General features: G+C 31.6%; 3 protein-coding genes across 3 annotated transcripts; 2 read left to right on the top strand and 1 right to left on the bottom strand.

The window, feature by feature from the left end:
• Positions 1-6: 6 nt before the first annotated feature.
• On the top strand, positions 7-1,475 carry LOC134833814 (WD repeat-containing protein 89). Its single transcript, XM_063848269.1, has 4 exons — positions 7-241; positions 305-707; positions 761-1,122; positions 1,182-1,475. Exons 1-4 carry the CDS (start codon positions 66-68, stop codon positions 1,426-1,428), a joined length of 1,188 nt encoding a protein of 395 aa, XP_063704339.1. The 5' UTR covers positions 7-65; the 3' UTR covers positions 1,429-1,475.
• LOC134833816 (uncharacterized protein C15orf61 homolog) lies at positions 1,415-1,937 on the bottom strand. The gene has a single exon (XM_063848271.1). It carries the CDS (start codon positions 1,899-1,901, stop codon positions 1,479-1,481), a length of 423 nt encoding a protein of 140 aa, XP_063704341.1. The 5' UTR covers positions 1,902-1,937; the 3' UTR covers positions 1,415-1,478.
• A 3,467-nt stretch (positions 1,938-5,404) lies between these two features.
• Positions 5,405-9,131, top strand: LOC134833506 (pyridoxal-dependent decarboxylase domain-containing protein 1). The gene is made up of 4 exons (XM_063847833.1): positions 5,405-5,554; positions 5,629-7,503; positions 8,266-8,459; positions 8,518-9,131. Exons 1-4 carry the CDS (start codon positions 5,492-5,494, stop codon positions 8,750-8,752), a joined length of 2,367 nt encoding a protein of 788 aa, XP_063703903.1. The 5' UTR covers positions 5,405-5,491; the 3' UTR covers positions 8,753-9,131.
• The last annotated feature ends 7,593 nt before the right edge of the window (positions 9,132-16,724 follow it).

The following is a 16,724-nucleotide window of genomic DNA, read 5'->3' as shown; positions in this document are numbered from 1 at the left end:
GTTGGCGTGTTTTTGTTTTGAAATTGTCGTTTCCACGTTTTTTGCGTGAAATTCAATCAAAAATCATGAAACAAAACGAGAAATTTGTTCAAGAAAGTAGCGATGAAGAAGATCCCGTACCAGATTTCGACACTTGTGACGAAAATGAGCTCAATCGACTCTTCAAACGGCTTGAACCCTTCGAAATTCAAGTTGGACAGGACTTGAAGGAGTATATTTTGCATCTAACGACCACAAGCAGGTAAGAATTTCCAATTTTTCATTGAAATTTTTGATAATTTTTAATTTTTTCTTTAAATTTTAGTACAAAAACCCTTCTTGCCACGGGAAGTTCAACCGGAATTGTCCAACTTTACGACGTTACAACACAAAAAGGACTCGTCACGCCAAAAACTATCTCCAAAGATGATGTTTTGTTGTCTGGATTGAAGTTTGACCCAACAAACGATAACATTTTGTACGTTAATCGTGTCTCTGGCGAGTGTAAAAGTTACGATTTGAGAAGTAACGAGGTCATTCACGCCTATTTTGATGACTCAAGTGGTACAAAGAAGCCTTTTTCATGCATGGATGTCAATCAAAACGGCAGAATTTTATGTTGTGGCACCGAAAAAATACGAGGCGATGCGTTTTTACTCTTTTTTGATACGAGACAACGTCAATTGCTGGGCGGTTATTGGGAAAGTCACGAAGATGACATCACAAATGTAAGAAATTTCCTCAAAAATCTTTTGAAAATTCGATTTTTCTTTCATTTTAGATCAAATTCCATCCAAAAAATCCTGATTCCGTGGCAAGTTCAAGTACCGATGGGCTTCTGAACGTTTATGACATCAAACAATCCACGGAAGATGATGCCTTGTTGGTGTCTTTTAACACGGAAAGTAGTCCCAGTCAAGCATTTTGGTACAAAAAAGATAATTTGGATCATTTGGCGTGCATTACAGACACAAATGACCTTCAATTGTTCAATGTGGAGACGCAAGATAAGGTTCACGAGTTCAAACGAAGTGAAATTGCGACACAATTGAAGAGAAATTCCCCGATTGATTGCTGTTTGCTTGGATGTTATGTCGAAAAAGATGATGTTTTCTTCGTTGGAACGTCAAATTTTAACAAAGGGTAAAAGAATTTTCTAAAATCTCGTGAATTTTGTTAAATTCTTTGATTTTTTCTTCCAGGGAATGTCTTCGAAGCTTAAAATTATCACAAAAAATGACTCTTGAGCCTTCTTACAACTTCGTTCGAGCCAATCAGATCTTCAGATGTGCTGAATATAATGAAAAAGCTAAAATTCTGTTCACTGGAGGCGAAGACGGGCGCGTTCAATTGTGGAATTTGGACGATTCCCTTCCATCTGACGGTCAAAATCTCAAGGAAAAATCAAAATTGAGTGAAAAGCCACACAAAAAAGTTAAACCTTACTAAAATTCGACGTTCTATTCGCTAAAAAATAAATAATTTTCTACAATTCAGTCTCAGTATTGGCTTCCCTTGTCTTCCTCGTACAAAAAATAAATCGGCACGGGATCTTTAAAGCCTTCCACGAAAACTTCTTCCTTGTGTCGGATCAAATATTTCGCGGCAAGGCCATAAAACAAGCACGGCAATCCGAAATTGATGACTTTGATGAAGCGGAAGAATTTGTCGTCGAACGAGAGATCCTGTCGCGGTCTTTTTGTGCAATGATATTTCATGTAAGGCCAGCAACCGGTGCGCAAAATGTGATAATTTGTTCCGGTATCGAGAGTCCAGTTAAAGTGCGAAAATCCAAAGTGTTCTCTGCCGTTGTCGTGGATGTCGGCGTATTTGATGAAGTATGAGGTCCATGGAGGTTCGCCCGTTTGCTTTAGGTAGGCTGTCAGTACTTGTGAGACACGGGGACGAAGTTGGGAGATCATTACGATGAGTTTTGTTTTGATTTGATTGACTATTGAACTGCTAAAGGACGATACAATGTTGGAAAGTGTTTTTGATTTCATGTCGGTTAGTTTAAAAAAGTAAAATTTCTGAAGATTTTCTAAGCTTTGTATATTAAAGTTTTCTAAAAAGTTCATTTAGAAAGCTAAGAGGTTAATTTCTAAAGCTGAGAAGTTAATTTCGAAAGCTAAGATTTTTATTTCGAAAGCTGAGAAGTTAATTTCGAAAGCTAAGATTTTTATTTCGAAAGCTGAGAAGTTGATTTCGAAAGCTAAGATTTTTATTTCGAAAGCTGAGAAGTTAATTTCGAAAGCTAAGATTTTTATTTCGAAAGCTGAGAAGTTAATTTCGAAAGCTAAGATTTTTATTTCGAAAGCTGAAAAGTTAATTTCGAAAGCTAAGATTTTTATTTCGAAAGCTGATAAGTTAATTCCGAAAGCTAAGATTTTTATTTCGAAAGCTACGATATTAATTTCGAAAACTAAATCGTTCATTTTTAAAGCTGAGAAAAAATTTTTGAAAGCTAAGATTTTTATTTCGAAAGCTGAGAAGTTAATTTTGAAAGCTAAAATTTTTTATTCAGAAAGCTAAGATTTTTATTTCGAAAGCTAATATTTTTATTTCGAAAGCTGAGAAGTTAATTTCGAAAGCTAAGATTTTTATTTCGAAAGCTGAGAAGTTAATTTCGAAAGCTAAGATTTTTATTTCGAAAGCTGAGAAGTTGATTTCGAAAGCTAAGATTTTTATTTCGAAAGCTGAGAAGTTAATTTCGAAAGCTAAGATTTTTATTTCGAAAGCTGAGAAGTTAATTTCGAAAGCTAAGATTTTTATTTCGAAAGCTGATAAGTTAATTCCGAAAGCTAAGATTTTTATTTCGAAAGCTACGATATTAATTTCGAAAACTAAATCGTTCATTTTTAAAGCTGAGAAAAAATTTTTGAAAGCTAAGATTTTTATTTCGAAAGCTGAGAAGTTAATTTTGAAAGCTAAAATTTTTTATTCAGAAAGCTAAGATTTTTATTTCGAAAGCTAATATTTTTATTTCGAAAGCTGAGAAGTTAATTTCGAAAGCTAAGATTTTTATTTCGAAAGCTGAGAAGTTAATTTCGAAAGCTAAGATTTTTATTTCGAAAGCTGAGAAGTTGATTTCGAAAGCTAAGATTTTTATTTCGAAAGCTGAGAAGTTAATTTCGAAAGCTAAGATTTTTATTTCGAAAGCTGAGAAGTTAATTTCGAAAGCTAAGATTTTTATTTCGAAAGCTGAGAAGTTAATTTCGAAAGCTAAGATTTTTATTTCGAAAGCTGATAAGTTAATTCCGAAAGCTACGATTTTTATTTCGAAAGCTGAGAAGTTAATTTCGAAAGCTAAGATTTTTATTTCGAAATCTGAGAAATTAATTTCGAAAGCTAAGATTTTTATTTCGAAAGCTGATAAGTTAATTCCGAAAGCTAAGATTTTTATTTCGAAAGCTACGATATTAATTTCGAAAACTAAATCGTTCATTTTTAAAGCTGAGAAAAAATTTTTGAAAGCTAAGATTTTTATTTCGAAAGCTGAGAAGTTAATTTTGAAAGCTAAAATTTTTTATTCAGAAAGCTAAGATTTTTATTTCGAAAGCTAATATTTTTATTTCGAAAGCTGAGAAGTTAATTTCGAAAGCTAAGATTTTTATTTCGAAAGCTGAGAAGTTAATTTCGAAAGCTAAGATTTTTATTTCGAAAGCTGAGAAGTTGATTTCGAAAGCTAAGATTTTTATTTCGAAAGCTGAGAAGTTAATTTCGAAAGCTAAGATTTTTATTTCGAAAGCTGAGAAGTTAATTTCGAAAGCTAAGATTTTTATTTCGAAAGCTGAGAAGTTAATTTCGAAAGCTAAGATTTTTATTTCGAAAGCTGATAAGTTAATTCCGAAAGCTACGATTTTTATTTCGAAAACTAAATCGTTCATTTTTAAAGCTGAGAAAAAAATTTTGAAAGCTAAGATTTTTCATTTAGAAAGCTAAGATTTTTATTTCGGAAGCTAAGATTTTTATTTTGAAAGCTGAGAAGATACTTTCGAAAGCTAAGATTTTTTATTTAGAAAGCTATGATTTTTATTTCGAAAGCTAAGATTTTTATTTCGAAATCTATGATTTTTATTTCGAAAGCTACGATTTTTATTTCGAAAACTAAATCGTTCATTTTTAAAGCTGAGAAAAAAATTTTGAAAGCTAAGATTTTTCATTTAGAAAGCTAAGATTTTTATTTTGAAAGCTGAGAAGTTACTTTCGAAAGCTAAGATTTATTATTTAGAAAGCTAAGATTTTTATTTCGGAAGCTAAGATTTTTATTTTGAAAGCTACGATTTTTATTTCGAAAACTAAATCGTTCATTTTTAAAGCTGAGAAAAAAATTTTGAAAGCTAAGATTTTTTATTTAGAAAGCTAAGATTTTTATTTTGAAAGCTGAGAATTTAATTTCGAAAGCTAAGATTTTTTATTTAGAAAGCTGAGAAGTTAATTTTGAAAGCTAAGATTTTTATTTCGAAAGCTAAGATTTTTATTTTGAAAGCTGAGAATTTAATTTCGAAAGCTAAGATTTTTATTTCGAAAGCTGAGAAGTTTCTTTTGAAAGCTAAGACTTTTATTTCGAAAGCTGAGAAGTTAATTTCGAAAGCTGAAAAATTAATTTCGAAAGCTAAGATTTTTATTTCGAAAGCTGAGAAGTTTCTTTTGAAAGCTAAGATTTTTATTTCGAAAGCTGAGAAGTTAATTTCGAAAGCTGAAAAATTAATTTCGAAAGCTAAGATTTTTTATTTAGAACGCTGAGAAGTTAATTTTGAAAGCTAAGATTTTTATTTCGAAAGCTGAGAATTTAATTTCAAAAGCTAAGATTTTTATTTCGAAAGCTAAGATTTTTATTTCGAAAGCTATGATTTTTATTTCGAAAGCTACGATTTTTATTTCGAAAACTAAATCGTTCATTTTTAAAGCTGAGAAAAAAATTTTGAAAGCTAAGATTTTTCATTTAGAAAGCTAAGATTTTTATTTTTTAAAGCTGAGAAGTTACTTTCGAAAGCTAAGATTTTTTATTTAGAAAGCTAAGATTTTTATTTCGGAAGCTAAGATTTTTATTTTGAAAGCTGAGAAGATACTTTCGAAAGCTAAGATTTTTTATTTAGAAAGCTAAGATTTTTATTTCGAAAGCTAAGATTTTTATTTCGAAAGCTACGATTTTTATTTCGAAAACTAAATCGTTCATTTTTAAAGCTGAGAAAAAATTTTTGAAAGCTAAGATTTTTGTTATTAAAACTGAAAAGTTAATTTCGAAAGCTGAAAGTATTTTTTTCTAAAAGCTGAAAGCTTTAGACTAAATTTTTTAAAAAATTTTAAGAATTTCGAAAGAATTGAAACAGGAAACATTTCCAATAATTGCATCGGCCTAAAAAATCGCTAATTCAACCCGATGACCAAATTTTCCGTCATTCGCCTCCTAAAAGTCAACAAACTACGTGTGCAATAAAAGAACTAGGTGAATTTCGAGAGCGAATACAGACCCGAAATCCTGCCACAATAACACCCAATTTCGTAAAAAATGACGGAAGAACTGATGAACAACACCACAAAACCAAAAATAACAGAAATTCCTGCAGTAAACGTAAGAATTCGCATTTCCGATTACGTGTAGCTTTTTTTTTATTGATCTTTTTTCGCCCGTTTTGCGCAAAATAGGTCCGCAATAGTTTGGAGAGTTTATCGCGTCTCGAGAGCTCCGCTAGTCAAGTCGTGCATCGCTTGGAAAGTCTCAAAACTGCCACAGAGGAAAATGTCACGAATAGCAATGCAGCGGCGGCTCCCACATATTATTTTCATCCCGACAAGAAACTCCCGTCGGAGATTTTGACGAGTCTCGAGGCGCTCGTGTCACAACCTTACGACCCGGATAGCGACGAAATTGCGGAATATCCGTTGCCGCCGCTCGACGAAATGAGTCATTTGGTGCTGGTTTCGCACTCGATTACCTCGTACCTCAGCTACTTGAATCGGCGGCAACTGATGAAAGTGACGTCGAAAATTCTTACAGACACCGGGCGATGGTTGAGTCAAATGTTCCGGTACGTGGATTGCGCTGCGAGTTACCACAAGGACAGTAGTGAGTGTTTGGTGCGCGCAATTCGTCTCGCAATGGCCGCGAAATTCCCGAATTACTACGAAAATGGCGTCAAATCGTTGCCCGACGTGAGTTTGTACATTTCTGAGAATTCGTCGCCTTTAATTTTGCAGTTTGCATGTCGCCAAATCGGATTGCCGGTGAGTTCGATAATTGTGGTGCCGTGTAGTAATGCGCCCGGATGTGCGGGAACGATGGATATCGCTGCTTTACAAAAGTTGATAAGCTTTGATGTGACCGTAAAACGAGTTCCGTTGTTTTTAGTAGCGAATTTGGGAGCTTCGTTGCTCGGAGAGTCGGATAATATTCTGAAACTTCAAGAATTGTGTCACGCAAATCAGATTTGGCTCCACGGCAGAGGTCATAATTTGGCATCTATGATACTGGGACAAGGAGCTCTCGACTCAAATACCACAATTTGTGACTCCATGACCCTAAATTTGTCGAATTGGTTCGGAGTACCTGCCGTGCCGTCGGTTTTGTTGTACAAACCTGTCGCTAATATCTCGCCTGCGATGCTTTTTGACTCGGATCCGCTCCTTTCGCGCTATTTATCCGCCATTTCTGTATGGATGATGTTACAATCCATGGGACGAGAAGCAATATCTGACCGAATTTTGGCAGCATTTCAATCGTGCAAGGCTTTTTACGACATCGTATCGAAAGTAAATGGCCTCCAAGTGCTCAGCAAAGTACCGGCAGCCAATGTTCCCATCACGGAACTCTTAAATAAACCCTTGAACGTCGCTTTACTCTTCGATACTGCCGTTCCCGTGGTCGTTTTCAAGTTCGACCTTGACTTGAAAGAGCTCAATAAAGACTCGGAAGCCTCAAATGACAAAACTGCCGACATTAACGCCTCCTACATCGATCGTTTGAACTCCTGGCTCGGACAAATCCTGCAACGAGATAGCAGTCAAATCGAATTAGAGATTATCGATCATGGCAAACACGGGACTTGTATTCGTTTTTGTCCCTTGGAACTGGGAATCGGTGAATTACCGCCGCCAGAAGAGTATTTGGAGAGTTTTGCGACGTCAATTGATGCGCAAGTCGAGATTTTGCGAGCAACGGTGAAGCACAAACAGACATTCAACCGGCTCGTGAGGGAAAATCCCGTTTTGCAGCTCGTCGAATTGAGTGATTGGGCGGGCTTAGGAGGCGTTCGGTACGTTCCGGAGTTTATTGATGCCACAACGGATGGGGATGAGTCGAAACAGGAACTGAATAAGTTGAATAATCATCTCGTGGATCAATTAAGAGCGACGGATTCGGCATTTTCGCTGGGAGAAGCGGATGGCATGACGTGTGTGCGGTTCGGGATGGTCACGGAAGACACGGATGTGAATGAATTGCTGGAACTGGTAGTGGATGCGGGACAATCCATTCAAGAGGACTCCAAGGTGCTCGATAGTATGTCGGAAATTGTGAAAAAAGTAAGTTTTGAAAAATTATTTTTACATGAAAAATGCTGAACTTTAGTTTTTTCATGGTTCTAAATTTCTAAAATTTCTAAATTTTAATTTTTTTTCATGGAAAAATATTTATTTTTTATAAAAAATTAGATGTTTAATTTTTTCCATGAAAATAATGAAAAAATGTTTTAAATTTTTTTTTAGAAATTTTTTTTTCTAACGAAAAAATCTTTTTTTTATTTTTTTAGAAATTTAATTTTTTCCATAGAGAAATGTTAAAATTTGATTTTTTTTACGAAAAAAATATTTTTTTTTTTTTTTTTTAAAAACATTGTTCAGGGCAATTTTCTTGGGTATGGGGTTTAAAAAAAAATTTAAAATTTAATTTTTTCAAATTTTCAAAAAAAAATTTTTTTTTTTTTTGAAAATTTAAAAATTTTTTTTTAAAATTTTACAATAAAAATTTAAAATTTTGAATAAAAAAAAATATATTTATTTTAAATTTTTTTTTAGAAATTTATTTTTTTTCATGAAAAAATGGTAAAATTTTTATTTTTTTAACAAAAAAATATTTTTTTAAAAATTTTTTTTAGAAATTTAATTTTTTCCATGGAAAAATGTTAAAATTTGAATTTTTTAACGAAAAAATATATATTTTTTTTTAATGAAAATGTAAAAATTTAATTTTTTACATAAAAAAATATTAAAATTTTATTTTTTTTTTTTACAAAAAATATTTAATTTTTTTTTTTATTAAAAAAAATATTTAATTTATTTTTTTAGGGAATTGAGGCTGCCACCCTTGACTTGCAACGAGAAAACGAAGAAAAATTATGGCAAGAAGGCATTTTGCGACACGTTCCTGTGTTTGGTCACTTTGTCAATTGGTTCTCGCCTCCGCCTAAAGAAGGCGGCATCAAAGGTAGAAGCCTAAATTTGCAACAGGGAGTCGTTGAGACAACAGAAAATATTTACAAGTAAGAATTTCCCTTAAAAAAAATCATTTTTTTCTAATATTTTTCATAAAAATCGCAGATATCACATGCAACTTCCGAGCGGCGTACCTGCAACAGGTCAAAATTCGTCGGGACACACGCCGCTAAGTGGTCACAGCAGAAGCGAGTCACAAAGTAGCGCGACAAATACACAAACAACGACAAAACCATTGCCAGGACAAACGCAACAACAGCTCGAACCGATTCCCATGAGCGAAGAGACACCCACTGAAGACAATAAACCCGCGGAAGCGACGAAAGATGCGACGGAATGAAGTTTTTAACGGCGAAATTCGTTGACTTTTGTTTTATTTACTACCAAATCTTTCTAGTTCTTGTCCATATTTCGTGTAGCACGTAAGGAATGAATACATTTTAATATATAAATATTATATTTAACAAAAAAAAAATGTTAAAACAAGCAAAAAAAGCACATATAAGTTTAATCAAACACGTAATAATTCCAAAATAATCGGTATTAAACATTATAATTTAACCTACCTACTTAAGGCTGGAGCAATGAGGAAATGTCTTTCACATTTATTTATTTTTTAATTTTAATTTTTTGAAAAAAATCCTTTTAAAATTTAAACATTTTACAAAATTATTAAAGATTTTATTTTAATTTTAAAAATATATTAAAATTATTTTTTTTTTTTTTTTTGTTAAAAAAATATTAAAATTATTAAAAAAAAATATTAAAATTATTTTTTTGAAATTTTTTTTTGTCAAATGTTAGCAATTTACATAAAATTTTTTAAATTTTTTTTTTTGTCAAATGTTACCTACATAAAATTTTTTAAATTAAATTTTATTTTTAAAATTTAAATAAAATTTTCAAGTAGTTAAAAAAATTGAAAACTTAAAAAATAAGTTTTATAATTTTTAAAAATTAGACAAAAAATTATTAATCAAAAATTATTTTTAAAAAAATTAGAAAACAATTTTTAGAAATTATTTAAATCTGAAATTAGATATTTAAAAATTAATATTTTTTAATTTTTTCAAATATTTTGAGATTTTTTTAAATTTTAAAAAATTTATTTTTATTTAATAAGTTTGGACTTTTTTCCCAAAATTTTTTGAAAAATCTACAAAAAATTTTAAGATATTTTTTTCAGATATTTTCATTAAATTTTTAAGAAGTTCAATAATATTTTAATATAATTTATTTTTATAATTAATAAAAAAATTCCAAAAATTTTTGAAAAATTAAAAAAAAAAAATTAAAAAATAATTTTTTCGTAAATATGACTTTTTTTTAACGAAAATATTTTTTTTAATTAAAAAAATAATTTTTTAAATTTAAAAATTTGTGAAAATTTTTTCCTCATCACTCCAACCTTTAAAAAATTTTTTGAATTGAGTGCATTTCATATATTGCATGCGGACGATGTTTACGCAAAGCGTCATTGTTTGAAATAAAGAAAAATAAACAACAAAAAAAACGCAAGAAATTCAAATTTATTTTAAATATTTTGAAACATTTTCATATCCAGCTATGAAGAAAAAGGGGTAAATAATAACAAATTTCACTCATCAAAGAACTTTTCGTCGAAAAATTCCTCATATTTGGGCTTTTTTGTCTGCGGTTGCATCCACGAAAGGTCTTGCGATGCCGAAGACGTCGATGGAGCGGCGCGTTTTTGACTTCTTTGCACCAAAATTGACTGCTGATACTGCGACAAAAAATCAAATTGCGGTTTTGGAAGAATTTTTGGCTTTACTTGTGGAGTCACGGTCTCCATGAAACTTTTCGCAGTGACATTTTTGAACATTTCTAGGTTTATGATGTCATTTTCGGAGCTGCTGCGTGCCTTGGGACGTGGATAAATGAAACTGCTGTTCGCTGGTTTGTCGGGATTTGATCCGATTGTTTGAATGGCATCCTTAAAAGTTTCCATGGCATGATTTAAGCTGCCCATCCGAGCTGGCATGTGCGAGAAATGACTTTTGGACAACTTGAGAGGATTAATTTTGGTCGGAACTGAGCTCGGATACTTGTAGGTAAGAGTTAAAGATGGCAAATAATACGGCAATGGCTGAGAATTTTCTTTTGTTTCACTTAAAATGCTCGCAGGACGATCCCGACGTATCCCAAGAGTCTTATTTTTTGGAAGAAATGGCATTTTAAAAGTATTTGAGGGCTTCAAGGGGGCCGAAAATGAAGTTTGAACATCTTCTGGCATCCCTTCGTTCATGAATTTACGAAAATTACTCAACAAATCAACGTTAGGCGATGATTTTTTGACCGGCGAAGGTGATTTCAGCAAATCCATGAGGTCAGTTCGGTTCAAAGGTGACAAATCCGACACCGGAGTCAACGATAACTCAATTGTTGGACTCTTTTCTGCTACCGATGACGTTATTTGTGGCTTTGGATCAACATAACAAGCTTCAAGTTGCTTCATTTGTTCCCGAAGTTGTTCTTCGTCGACAATTTTTTCCTCGATTTCATCATTTTCCTCTTCTTCAAGGTCATTGAGGTCATTTTCAAAGGACTTCCAGGTCTCAGAAGGGTCAAAATCGAGCTTGGCACTCTTTGGATCGTCACACATTTGCGATAAAACCTTCGAAAAATAAGTTTCATCCAAATTTTCGGTATCCAATCGACGTTTAGCTGTCTCTCCAAGACGAATTTCGGGAGTTTTCTTCGGAGAAAAGGTCACATCGTTCATAAAATCTTCAAAATCAACAAAATCCAGCTTAGTTGATGGCTCTTTTGGAGTATTTTTCATACGATCCTTTGCTAAAAAGACATCTGACGACTCTTTTCGCATCTCATTTCGAAACTGCGATAAATTTCGGATGCCTAAAATTTGGGGCGGACGTAATTTCTTTGACGCCGGAGTGCGATACTGACCTTCAAAGAAGGAATTTATGTAAGAATTGTTCATTAAATCACTTTTTCGAGGCACCTGAGCACTTAAAACCAAATCATCAAGATCTTTTTTGAGCTGTGACTTGGCGCTGATGAAAGAACTTTCATAAGTAACTGGATGTGAGGCTGAAATTTGACGCAAATCCCTTTCAATTGACGAATCCAAGGCCATACTTTCATCATTAAAGGATTTTTTCGGCAAATTTTCTTCGTCAAAAGACATGAAAGCCGGTGTCAAGGTAGGTTTTGGCAAAAATTTCGACTGAATCGACGTTTGTGGGCGATTGAAACTGAATTTTTGTCTTTTTAGCGGGACACTTTCAGCTATTAAGTGATCTAACAATGGAACTTTTGTCTTTTCCACAGGTTTTTTATACACAAAACTCTTGTTGGTTGCAGATTTTTCATCAAAAACTGGTTTTTGAAGCGTTTCAACGTCCATCGGAGTTGGTTCAATGACCAATTCGCCCTCAGAAACCGTCAAAATTGTGTCGTCACTTATGGTTGACGTGGGATTTTGCTCATCAGACGTTTGTGGCTCCATTATTTCGACAATTTCGTACCGCGAAACACTCGAATCTTCCGAACTTTCAGCTTTGTGGACCAAAACTCCGTCATTTTTGAAGAGCTCGTCATAACTTCCGGTATCGACGATTTCCATATCGACATTTATCGTCTCGTTCGGGTTGTATTCCGAGTTGTCAAGTGCAATTTTCTTCTTTTTCTTGAAATGATCCGTGATTTTGTTCGATTTTTTAGGTTTTTTCGGTGATTTTACGGGAGTTTCGACTTGTAATTGGTTCATTTTCAGCGTCGTCGATTTATCAACTCCTACCAAAGTCTTATGGATCAACTTACAAACGATAAACTCCGAACCAGGATCGAACGTGATGGTATTTTGGAAGATATCATGACCGTCCATAGGATGAAATTTCAGTTCATCTCGAAAAAAAATCAAATTATTGCGATTGTCACCCACGAATAACGTGACTTTTTGTTTTAAAGTCACGTCACAACTCTGGTTGTACTGAAAAACAGTAACTCGAGCCTTGGATTCGTCCAAAAGTCGTAGCTGCAGCTCGTAGGAAGGGAATCGGAGAGCTTCTGATCGGATGTCGTTGCCAAATGGAGGTGCCTTGTTGACAATCTGGAATGAAATTCATGAAAAATTGCAAGAAAAACGTTAAAATTTGTCATTTTTACCACTTCAATGCTCCGTGGATCAGCTTTTAGCACAGATTCGATGGTTGTAAAGTCCGAATTCATCAATGTCGTTGCCATTTGTGGTCCAATTTTCTTAAATTGCTTCGTTACGTACTTTGAGTCTTCCCATAATTTGGCTTCGAAGCATTTTGCCATCGTTGCTGCGTTCCACAACACCCCAAAATTGCCGGATTTTTCCTCTTTTTCCTTTATGACGAGATAATCGTACAAACATTTCGTCAGACGTTCCCCTTGTTGCACGATTTTCGTTGCTTCTTGACTCAACGAGCTGTCATTTATCGTCAAATTTCCCAAAACAGCTTGAATTAAGCATGAAATCTTCGCTGGAACGGTCGTCACACGTCCTTTTATCTTAAAACGGATCGTTTCGCGGTCCTTGCTGCGATTCAGGTCATTCAACGTCCTTTTATCGCCGTTCCTCAACTTGAAATCCGCAAATTCCGCACTTTTTGTCAGCAAATTCAGGATATCTTGGAGCGTTGCATCGCCCGCCAGTTGTCCAAATAGCTTTATTGTGTCAAAATTGATGTAATATCGTGCCATGAGACGCCCAAAAGGTGTCGACATGATGACACATTCCTCATTTTTCTCGATTAATTTGTGACGTTCGAGCGCGTTGATGGCAATCATGCACATTTCTTCCAATTTTCGTTCGCGACGATCCTCGGCTGCCGTAATTCCATAGTGCTGCGGGCTCTTGCATGCTCGTACGTAGAAAAAGGTCGATTTAATCCACTGCACGGCAATCGACAAGTCGGTGATTGTTTGCAACACAATTTCAGAGTTCAAATGTTCGGCCAGGCATTTGTGTAGATGCGATTCAATGGGGTTTGTCCCACACACCAAACGTTCGTATTCGAGCTGAAAGGCAAAGAAAAAAAAATTTTTTTCGTTTAGTAAATGTACAAGAGATCTTGATAAAAATAGTTGGCAAACAATTGGTAAAGCAGTTTAAAAGGTTGTGGTTTTTTTAGAAGGGCACTTTTCAAACGATGAGAAAAAAATTTATGAATTTAAAAATAAATAAAATAAATTAAATTACATAAAAATTAAATTTAATAAAATTTAAAAAAATAAAAATAAAATTTTTAAGATTTTGAATAAATTTTTTCTTTGAAAATTTTTTAACAAATTTTTTGTCCCAAAAAAATTTTTTTTTATGAGGAAATATTTTTGTAAATTTTTTTTTTAAAGATTTGAAATAATTTTTCTTTTATTGTTAATTTTAAATCAATTTTCGACCTTTTATGATCTTTTAGGTTGTCGCTATTTTCAAAATAATTTCGAGTTAAAATTTTCAAAAAAAAAAAAAAATTTTAATTATTTTTATTATATAAAAAAAAAAAAAAAAAAAAAAAAAATTAAAGTTTTAAAAAAAAAAAAAATTTAAATTATTTTAATTTTTAAATAAATTTATTTTGAAATGAAAATCTTAAACTACTAAATTATTTGCAAAAAATTGCTTAAAAATTTTTAAGTTTTTTTAAATTAATTTTTTTTAATTTATTTATTTTAACATTTTTTCATTATTTTTTACAGAAGCAGCAATGTTAATAAAAAAAGTCAAAATCACCTAAAAAAAATTATTTTGATGAAATTTTTAACTTTTAAGATTTTTTAAGAGCGGAAATTGTTTTTAGACAAGAAATAGTCAAAAAGTACCCAAAATCGAGAAGTAGCAGTTTGCAACACTTGCTGGTAACGATTCAAATTAGATAAAAACACCTTAGCGACGACGACGGAGCTTCTTCAAAAAAAGAACGAAATCTCATTAAATATTCCAATCACACGATATTTAGTTAGACGAGTTTCATAAATCACGATAAATTTGTGTCTCTCTCTCCTTTAACTGCAGTTTTTTTTTCAATACGCTAAAATTTATCAATTTTTTCTCATTTCTTAAGTTTTTTCTTGAAGAGGACTTTTTTTAAATTACATAATTTTTTTTTTTACTGAAATATATTAAATCATTTTGATATCAGTCATTCACCTTATATAGGGCGATACAATAATGGAAAATTTTTTACAATTTTAAATTTTTACATCAATTTAATTTTTTTGTAAATATTTTCAATAATTTTTTGTTAATTTTTTATGAACAAAGTAAGTTAATTAAAAATTATAAAAAAAATATTCAAATTTTTTAAATAAATTATAAAAGAATATCTTCTTGATATTAAAAAAAATCAAAATGTACCTAATTGGCTAAAATTATATTTTTTTCTTATTTTTTTATTTATTTTTTTTATATGAAAAAATATTTTTTAAATAAAAATTAAATAAATTAAAATTAAAAATTAAATTAAATTAAAAATTAATTAATTAAAAATTAAATAAAATAAAAAAATAATTTAAAACATAAAATTTTTTGTTCATTTTTGATTTTTTTTTTACCAAAAATTAGTTTTTAAAATATTCAAATATTCATTTGAAATCAATGTTGAAAGTTCAAATTTTCTTATTTTTTTTTTATTTTCATAAAATATTAAATTTTGTAAAAAAATATTAAAATACAAAATTCTTTAAAAAATTAATAATTTTTTAAAAAAAAATTAAATAAAAAAAACGGTTGATCCGAAAAAAATTTGATAATTGTATCGCCTTCAAATACATTAAAATTCTTCTTTTCCTTCTACTTTTTCGGAGTTTTAATCAAAAACGATCCATCATTACTTAACACTTTTTCGCATCGCCAATAAATCAACCAAAAATTATTCTTTTTTTTAACCAAAATCACGAGAAAAAACGTGACTTATATCCCACTTGCTGCTCATCTTCTACCGCCTTCTATTACTTTTTCGTCTGTAAATTCACCTTGGAATTCTAAAACAAAAACTAAAAAGTCATGGATCAATTAAACCAAATAAAATCTTGCAAATTTCAAGGCCACTCACGATGCGTTTAATGCAGAAAATGCTAAAAATGACACAAAATTCCTTCATTATCACACGTTTTTTTAAAAATATTTTTCTAACAAACCAAAAAAAAAAAATATTTAAATGCAGGACTGGTGAGAAAAATTTAATCACTATTCACTGCACAAAAATCGTGTGTTGCAAATTAGGTGTAAATGTATTATTGTTAAAAAGGCTTGTAGCCTGAAAACCGAAAACCCATCACACCAACACACCTTACAAAATTACAATTACTGAGCTCTCGTGTAAAAGATTTGCATGGAATTTAATTTTAAAAAAAATTTTTGGGACAAAAGACCTCCTTAAACAAGTAACGAACCCATCAAAATCATCAGAGGATTCTTCAAATCGAACTTTTGACCCACATTTTATAAAAAAATAATAATAAAAAAAAATTCAAATCAAATTTGCTCCATTCCCATTCATTTTTCGATGTAAATATGGCAGAAAACAATAAATTTAATAAAGAAAAAAATGTACAATTGTTAACAAAATTGTAAATAATTTTATGCATTAACTTCAATTGAAACTCATATAATAATTCAGGCAAGTAACTAGAAGATGAAACATTATATTACATAATATAAATTGTAAATTGATAAAATGTCATGGTCTTATACGAGCGACGATCATGTCGCTACGGCAAGTGTGTTGCTTGCTATAAAAGGAATACGTTATTAGAAGTACTTTGCATTGAATGCACATTCTATTTATTTCATTTAGGTGTATCTTGTTAAAACAAATTTTCGGTTTTGGGGAAGCTGAAGCACCGAATGAACACAAACGAAGGTCAAGACGGTGCAAGAAAATAAAGACAAAGCAATCTAATTCACAAAAAAAAACGAACAAAAGAGAAGAAAAGAGTTGCACAATTCGTAGCTAGTTGCAGTTTTTTTTTTGACAAGCGTTTAGTAACTGAACATTTGTACATGAGGAACACCTTGCACGTGACACATTGCGCTATTGTTTGAGCTTGGTCATTCCTTTTCGTGTGTTTTTGCTTAAAAAAAAGTGTCGAGGGTCGTTAGATGTTTTCTTTGAATTAAGGTGCACTCAGTGAACTCTTTGTAAGAAGACGCGTGGCTTGATTTTTATTATTAAATATTTTAATAGCTTCTTTAGATTAAAAATTAGAAAAAATTAGAAATTGAAAAAAAAAATTTCCTTTGACATAGTTTTGTTTTGAAAACTAAATCAAGAGCAAAAAAAACTATGTCAAAAACTGTG

This window comes from Culicoides brevitarsis, chromosome 3, assembly GCF_036172545.1.
Source record: "Culicoides brevitarsis isolate CSIRO-B50_1 chromosome 3, AGI_CSIRO_Cbre_v1, whole genome shotgun sequence".
In the NCBI taxonomy this organism is placed as follows: domain Eukaryota; kingdom Metazoa; phylum Arthropoda; class Insecta; order Diptera; family Ceratopogonidae; genus Culicoides; species Culicoides brevitarsis.
The sequence above is the reverse complement of the archived record's forward strand: the minus strand, read 5'-3'. Positions and strand labels throughout refer to the sequence as shown.